At 40.2% G+C, this 9,029-nt stretch overlaps 1 protein-coding gene across 1 annotated transcript in view; it reads left to right on the top strand.

The window, feature by feature from the left end:
• PKD1L1 (polycystin 1 like 1, transient receptor potential channel interacting) overlaps positions 1-9,029 on the top strand; it is a 186,103-nt gene that overhangs the window by 161,745 nt on the left and 15,329 nt on the right. The window contains exon 56 of the mRNA XM_033194210.1: positions 2,060-2,230. Coding sequence (XP_033050101.1) covers positions 2,060-2,230 — 171 coding nt within the window. The remainder of the gene's footprint in view (positions 1-2,059; positions 2,231-9,029) is intronic.

The following is a 9,029-nucleotide window of genomic DNA, read 5'->3' as shown; positions in this document are numbered from 1 at the left end:
TGGCTTGGAGACATTTTCCCGTGGTCTTGGGGATTAACATTAGGCTCCTTGCTACTTATGCAGATTTCACAGCTGGCTTGAACTTCTCCCCAGAAAATGAGTTTTTCTTTTCCACTGCATTGTCAGGCTGCAAATTCTTTTAACTTTTATGCTCCATTTCCCTTTTAAAATGGAATGCTTTTAACAGCACCCAAGTCACCTCTTGAATGCTTTGCTGCTTAGAAATTTCTTCTGCCAGATACCCTAAATCATCTCTCTCAAGTTCAAAGTTCCACAAAACTCTAGGGAAGGGGCAAAATGCCACCAGTCTCTGCTAAAACGTAACAAGAGTCACCTTTGCTCCAGTTCCCAAGAAGTTCCTCATCTCCATCTGAGACCACCTCAGCCTGGACTTTTTTGCTCATATCACTATCAGCATTTTTGTCAAAGCCATTCAACAAGTCTCTAGGAGGTTCCAAACTTTCCCACATTTTCCTGTCTTCTTCTGAACCCTCCAAACTGTTCCAACCTCTGCCTGTCATCAAGTTCCAAAGTCACTTCCACATTTTTGGGTATCTTTTCAGCAACACCCCACTCTACTGGTACCAATTTACTGTATTAGTGTATTAGTTCATTTTGAAGCTGCTGATAAAGACATACCCGAAACTGGGGACAAAAAGAGGTTTTTTGTTTCTTTTTTTTTTTTTGAGATGGAGTCTTGCTCTGTCACCCAGGCTGTAGTGCAGTGGCGTGATCTTGGCTCACTGCTAGCTCCAAGGTTCACGCCATTCTCCCACCTCAACCTCCCGAGTAACTGGGACTACAGGCGCCTGCCACTACACCCAGCTAATTCTTTTGTATTTTTAGTAGAGATGGGGTTTCACCGTGTTAGCCAGGATGGTCTCGATCTCCTGACCTCATGATCCGCCCATCTCAGACCACCAAAGTACTCAGATTACAGGCATGAGCTACAGCGCCCAGCCCCCAAAAAGAGGTTTAATTGGACTTACAGTTCCACATGGCTGGGGAGGACTCAGAATCATGGTGAGAGGTGAAAGGCACATCTTACATGGCAGCGGCAAGAGAAAAATGAGAAAGATGAAAAAGCAGAAACACCTGATAAACCATCAGATCTCATGAGAGTTATTCACTATCACAAGAATAGCACGGGGAAGACCAGCCCCCATGATTCAATTACCTCCCCCTAGGTCCCTCCCACAACACATAGGAATTCTGGGAGATACAATTCAAGTTGAGATTTGAATGGGGACACAGCCAAACCATATCGGCTGATATTTAAGTATCATCCAGTGAGGTTCTGAAGGCGGTCATATATAATCATGGTACCGGCCGGGCATGGTGGCTCACACCTGTAATCCCAGCATTTTGGGAGGCCAAGACGGGTGGATCATGAGGTCAGGAGATCGAGACCATCCTAGCTAACATGGTGAAACCCCATCTCTACTAAAAATGTAAAAAAAAAATTAACTGGGTGTGTTGGTGGGCGCCTGTAGTCCCAGCTGCTCGGGAGGCTGAGGCAGGAGAATGGCGTGAACCCGGGTGGCAGAGCTTGCAGTGAGCTGAGATTGTGCCACTGCACTCCAGCCTGGGTGACAGAGTGAGACTCTGTCTCAAAAAAAAAGAAAATCATGGTACTGTACATTTTGATAGGGCTTTACTCTCTGTCATGTGCTTCCCCATTCATTATTGCCTTATTTTTTTTTTAACAGTGCTCAATAAAGACTTATTAATTGAAGGGATGAAAGAATGACCTCATTTTCCCATAGTAGCACTATGCATTATTGCCTTTAAATCCATTCAATAATTTTTTATGTAGGCATTATTAACTGTAGCATTTACATGCATATATGTATATGTACATTATTATTGAAGCACTGAGATATAGAGACATAAGAGCACATCTAGCACCCAGGTCTTCTAACTGCAGGCAGGGTCAGTATGCTTCCTAACATAGCCCAATACTGTCTACAGATAGTACCCCTAAATGCTTTGCATAATGAGGGAAGAGGGATAGTGAGATTCTTGAATGCATTTACTAATCTAACTTTCTTCCCTTCAGAATTACTACTTGGATGAATTTGCAAGTCTATTAGACGAACTTCTGATGAAGATTAATGGTTTGTCCGACAGCCTACAACTCCCTCTTCTGGAAAACACATCCAACAGCACAGGGGAGTCAAGGGCAGAAGAGAGTCCCTTGGTGGACATTTCTAGTAAACAAGCTACTGAGGTAAGACCATGCAAAATTATTTATGTCAATTTTCTTTATAGCAATTTAAGTTCTAAAGGAGTTTTGGAATAGTTGTTTTTCCAAATTTTAAGGTCAATTTGCATAAATATTCTCTAGGGATCATACTGCTGATAAGATATGCTCTGGCCAAAACTAAAGAACCACTTAGTAAAGTCCATGATGTGACTTCCAGTTTAAAATGGTAGCATAAGTATCTACCTGCCCCTTATTTCTGATTACAACTGAAATCAGCAAGGAGATTGAGAAAGAGAAATGGAAACTGGATCTTCCCAGAAATGAAAAAACAGAAATCTGCCCCAGAATATGACTAGTAATCCCAACAATGGATTCCAAGAACAGTAAAAATTAGATCAAAAGGAGATAGGATGCTACTATTTCCAAGAGCACACAGAATTCTCCAAGTCAGACAGTGTGTCTGGAGGAGCCAACAAAAGGCCCCTGGTTTAGAAGAAAAGATTATAGAGCACAAAAGAGTTTGAGGAATCTCCCTGAACCCTAATGCCACAGAGTTCCTGGGACATAGGACTGAAGGACAAAACATGCAGGAAGCCATCTTTGTAGGAAGCTGTGTGTTGATGCAGCTGCCTAGAGGAGGAACTATTGGTGATTCACAGACCTAGAGTCACACTACTTGCAAACTATAGAAAAATCAACACAAATAGACATACCACGTGCCAGGTACATAGTGAAAAAGAAAAATGATTGCTGTGCCCTGACAATAAATAGCTTCCAGTGGTAACTTCCCTGAGATCCAGAGAGGTACTCTGCTGGCCCATAGCAGTCATGTTCACATGGCTGAGTGGCAATGAAGGAGCTCTCTGAAGGCAGAGGAGAACATGAGGTACCTGCTACAAGCTCTCTGCCCCAGCCCTTCTCTGGCCCTAATTCACAACAACCCAGGGAATAACACCTTTATGAAAAGATGAACTTCCACATGTAGAGAGGAGTAATAATAATAAAAGTATATAATAATATATATATAATATACATAATTTATATAATAATATATATAAAAGTAATAATAATTAAAAAATAATTATTTAAGTATTGGATCTATGCAAATCTGCTTCAGGAAAAAGCAGTATGTACAAATGACCAAAAGTGAAGATGAAGGGGATAACTTTGAAAACATTTGCCGTCAACAGATAAAAATTGTAACCGAGATGTTCTCCACACAAAAGGTAAATTAATGGAAAAAAAATGTTTCTTTGAAATGACAGTTTGAAGTCAAGATGTAAGAACTCTAAGATGAAATAAAAAGACAATGAATTAACAGAGTTGAGGAAAGAAATGGAAAATAAAATAAAGCAAATGGATTCACAGAAAAGAGAATAAACTATGTGGATGACATATTTGAGAAAATTCTGAAAAAAAAGTTAAAATTGATTTTAGGAAAATTAATACACATGGAAATCAGACCGGGAAGAATGTGCATAAAACATGGAAAGGGTATCTATAATTAGTGTCTCCCCTAAAAAAGCCCAGAAAATTTGAACAGAAAAAAAATTTTTAATATAATTTTAAAAGACTTTACTGGAAAAGAGATATAGACCTATATATTTAAAAAGGAACTGTGTCCCAGGGAAGAATGGATTCACATCGATTAAAATTAGAATATGGGGGCCAGGCACGGTGGCTCACGCCTGTAATCCCAGCACTCTGGGAGGCTGTGGCAGGCAGATCACGAGGTCAAGAGATCGAGACCATCCTGGCTAACACAGTGAAACCCCGTCTCTACTAAAAACTACAAAAAATTAGCCAGGTGTGGTGGCGGGCACCTGTAGTCCCAGCTACTCCGGAGGCTGAGGCAGGAGAATGGCATGAACCCAGGAGGCGGAGCTTGCAATAAGCAGGGATTGCGCCACTGCACTCCAGCACTCCAGCCTGGGCGACAGAGCAAGACTCTGTCTCAAAAAAAAAAAACAAAAAAAACAAAAAAACTAGAACAGGGGTGGCTGTAGTGGCTTATGCTTATAATCCCAGCATTTGGGATGCCAAGGCAGGAGGATCGCTTGAGCCCAGGAGTTCAAGACCAGCCTGAGCAATACAGTGAAACCCCATCTCCAAAAAAAAAAAAAATTCGCTGGGTGGGGTGGCACACATCTGTGGTCCCAGATACTCAGGAGGCTGAGATGGAAGGATTACTGGGGTCCAGGAGGTAGAGGCTGCAGTGAGCAGTGATCCAACCTAGGTGACAGAGTGAGACCACATCTCAAAAAAAAAAAAAAAAAAGACTGAACTAAAACACACCCTAATAAAGTCACTGGACTTCAAGAAGATAATCTTACTGACACCCAGATACCTCCTACCCCCAAAAATCAAGTCACCTCCAAGTGATTTGAAATAATTTAAGGTATTTAGCAGCTATTATTGTTGTTTTAATAATAAAAAACTGTTTAAATATGCATATGAAAATTGGGCAAATGATAGGAAAAACATAATTTTTAAGAAAAGGAAATATAATGACCAATTTTGTAAAAAAAAGAAAAATTCGACCGGGTGCAATTGCTCACGCCCGTAATCCCAGCACTTTGGGAGGCCTAGGCGGGCAGATCACAAGGTCAGAAGATAGAGGCCATCCTGGCTAACACAGTGAAACTCTGTCTCTACTAAAAATACAGAAAATTAGCCGGGCATAATGGCACGCAGCTGTAGTCCCAGCTACTCGGGAGGCTGAGGCAAGAGAATCGCTTGAACCTGGGAGGCGGAGGTTGCAGTGAGCCGAGATCACACCGCTGCACTCCAACCTGGGCAACAGAGTGAGACTCTGCCTCAAAAATAAATGAATAAAAAAATAAATAAAATAGAGGATTTATATAGAGGAAAAAAAGATGGGATAGTATTTACTATATTTGTAACATAAAAAAGAAAGAATTTAATTAAAAATTTTAGAAGAAAGATAATTTTATGTATTTATATTTAAACCATAAGGTATATATTATTTTTTGATGATAGGATTAAAACAAACAAAGGACCATGTATATTGCTAATTAGTGCTTCACAGAAAGCACTGACAGATGAAAACCTATGGTATGTAATGTGGAACAACAACAAATAAAAGTAAACTAAGTATGTGTACAACTCAAATCGGAAAAATTCACAACACACACAAATATACACACACGCTAAGCAAATCAGAAGGGAAGAAGTTGAGGGGATGAAAGTATAATTTAATGAACTCAATAGCAAAATGAAGTAATCCAAGAGATGATTCTTTTTACAAACAACTAAATTGACAAATTATTGGCTAACATATCTAAATATGATGAACAAAGTGAGTACAATACATATACAAAATAAAAATGAGAAACAGAAAATAACCTCAAGGAAATTAAATAAATTATAAAATTTTGGAAGGAGAGAACACTTATCAGTCAGTGTTCATTATGCAACAAGCTGACTTGAGTAGAGACAGAAACCTGAAATAGTATTTGAAGTTCTGTCCCTCCAAAAGCACCAGCCCCAGATGGTTTTACAAAGAAAATACACCAAGCTGTTAAGAAGCACGTAAGTCCAGAACAATCTTCAAACTGTGCCACAGCAGAGACAGAAGAAACGCTTCTGAATGTGTTTTTATGAAACAAGCAATTTATTGATCTAAAAACTGGACAAAAATATTCCAAATTAAAAATAAAATTACATGTCAGTCTTACTGAGTTGTGATATCAAAAATCTAAACAAAACATTAACAAATAGAATCCAGCAGCAGATTCAGAAAATTATATCCCATGGTCATATGAGTATTAAATCAGGATATAAATGTTTCAATATTAAAAATATATTAGTAGTGTCCATCCTCTGACTTTGCTCATCATTTTTAGAATTGTTTAGGCTATTCTAGTTCCTTTGCTTTTCATATAAATTTTAGAATCAGTTTGTCAATACCTGTAAAAAATCTTGTGGTATTTTGCTGGGCACAGTGTCTCACACCTGTAATCCAGCACTTTGGGAAGCCAAGGTGGGCAGATCACGAGATCAGGAGATCAAGACCATCCTGGCTAGCACGGTGAAAACCCATCTCTACTAAAAATACAAAACAAATTAGCCGGATGTGGTGGCGGGCACCTGTAGTCCCAGCTACAGGCTGAGGCAGGAGAATAGCGTGAACCCAAGAGGTGGAGCTTGCAGTGAGCCGAAATCCTGCCACTGCACTCCAGCCTGGGTGACAGAGTGAGACTCCATCTCAAAAAATAAAAAATAAATAAAATAAAAAATATATATGTATATATCTGGGCCGGGTGTGGTGGTTCACACCTGTAATCCCAGCACTTTGGGAGGCCAAGGCAGGTGGGTCACTTGAAGCCAGGAGTTCGAGACCAGCCTGGCCAACAAAAAATAGCCCAGTGTAGTGCATGCCTATAATCACCACTACTCAGGAGGCTGAGGCATGAGAATCTTTTGAACCTGGAAGGTGGAGGTTGCAGTGAACAGAGATCACGCCACTGCGTTTCCAGCCTAGGCAATAGAATAAATAAAATAAAAATAAATGAATGAAATAAAAATAAATGAAATAATAAATAAAAATAAATGAAATAAAATAAGACTATATTAATAACCCTTCACCAAACAGGGAGAAAACTATCATTTTATTTTTTCCATGGCTGCATTTGATAAAATTCAACATTCATTCCTAATTTTTAAAATGTATTCTTAATAAAAATGAAAGTGATTTTTTAAAAAAATAGGAATATAGCTCAAGTTAAATGCTAGTATTATATTTAATAATACAACATCAGAGCCTTTACTACTAAGGTTAAGGACAAAAAGATTGTCAATTCAAAAGTCCTACAACAGGCCAGACACAGTGGCTCCTGCCTACGATACAAGCACTTTAGGAGTCCAAGACTGGAGGATCACTTGAGCCCAGGAGTTCGTGACCAGTCTGGGCAACATGATGAGATCTTGTCTGTACAGAAACTACAAAATTAGCCAGGTGTGGTGGCACACACCTCTAGTCCCAGCTACTTGGAAGGCTGAGGTGGGAGGATCACTTGAGCTGGGGAAGTCAAGGCTGCAGTGAGCCATGATTATGCCACTGTACTCCAGCTTGGGCAACAGAGTGAAAACCTGTCTCAAAAAAGAAAAAAATGAAAAAATGAAAACAAAGTCCCACCACAGCATTTTAAAGGGGTATGCCTCATCTCTTTCCTATAAACCCACTTAATTTGTTTATATATTTAATAGCTCATAGAGCTAGCAAGAACTTTAAATTTATAATATGGTTGGGCTGTCTTTTATATACACAACACACACTACTGTGAGTCCTTATACAGTTACAATATATAGTAATCTATACTAATTTCCTATGGCTGAGAAAAGAATTTCCCTCAAATGATGCTGGAGGCTTGTAGGTGCTGTCTTTGCCCTTATGACTTACTCTTCTTGTGTATGAGTGGGACGTTTTTGGCAGCAATGCAATCGTAACTTTGGTTTCATTCCACAGGAAAACACAGTGCTTTCTGGACTATCACTTTATGGGGTATTTATCAAAAGTATGTTTGGCAAAAAGTTAATGCTGCCAAGGGTGGGTCTCTCTCACCTGGCTCCCAGGTGGGTTTCTGCCTGCAGAACTCAAGTTTCTGCAACATGAGTTTAGCTGGCCTCCCTGGGAAAGAAGCAGGAATGTCACTGGTCTTGGAATAGGCCAAGCAAGCTGGACTTTACAGAACAGACCGTCTTTTGTGTGAGGTGATCTGAGGAAACAATTCGTTTGAATTTCCTAACTTCAAGGCATTTGTTTCTTCATCTTAACCATTAATAATTAAGATTTGTATCTTTATAAACTAGAAGGATTGGATGCCTGGAGCTATCAATAACCACCTACAAATCATATTGTTCTTTGTATTTTTTAAGTGACTCATGGCAACAAAATGCGGTGAGTTGCCAGCCCCCACATCCTCCCCCTTGCCAGCTCGGCCCCTTAATGGTTCTTGGCACTCTGTGGCCTCTCAGCTATGTAGCCTTGGACCCCGAGGAGAGCTCCCAGCCGGGGGCTGCTGCTGCTTGCACAGAAGGACCTCCGAGCTCTTGCCCTGCTCCCTGCTCGGGCCTCTTCTCTACTGCGATGACTCACCACTTTACAGGAGCTGGCTGGGCCACTAGTCAGTCGATGCAATTTAGAGATGTCAGAAGGGTTTTTCCTCCACATATCTTCCTCTTGATTTGCTTTTGTGAATACCATTGCGTAAGGCAGGAACATCCAGAGGGGAGTGCCTGACCTCAGAGCACAGAGTCTCTTCTAGAGAATTTTTGTCTATATTTTTTTCAGTGTAATTCCTAACACCTACCTGCCAGGAGGAAGGTGAGATGTGTTTTATAACCGTGGAAAATCTGCCTTCCCTTTCACATTTGGGGTCTCCAACGCAATTTGTGAAGACTGGCGTGCCACAGTCCACAGCCACTCTTTTCAGCAACTTTGTGCTCTGAACTTTGCCGTCAGTGTTACTCAGGAGCAGGAAGCCATCAAGAGGGTGAATTTTCTCTCAGCTTCTTCCTTTAACTTGCCAGTTTGTAGAATAATGAGAAGATTTAGAATACTTAGCTTTTCCCAATGCATTTACATAGCCCCCATCACAGGTGACTGTCAAAGAAATTTACTGAACTCCCTCAAATCTGGAAGTTTTTGTAATTATAGTTGGGTTCTGTAAACTTACTGAATCTTCATTGACTTCAGTATTTTCTAATGGATAATGCAATGTATCTGAACACTAAGTTTGAATCCTTGAGGAAGAAACAGGCTAGAAAGGGCTTTTTAAAATGAAATATTGGCCAGGTGCAG

This window comes from Trachypithecus francoisi, unplaced genomic scaffold, assembly GCF_009764315.1.
Source record: "Trachypithecus francoisi isolate TF-2019V2 unplaced genomic scaffold, Tfra_2.0 Lachesis_group4, whole genome shotgun sequence".
NCBI classification, from domain to species: domain Eukaryota; kingdom Metazoa; phylum Chordata; class Mammalia; order Primates; family Cercopithecidae; genus Trachypithecus; species Trachypithecus francoisi.
This window is presented reverse-complemented; position numbering and strand designations above follow the sequence as displayed.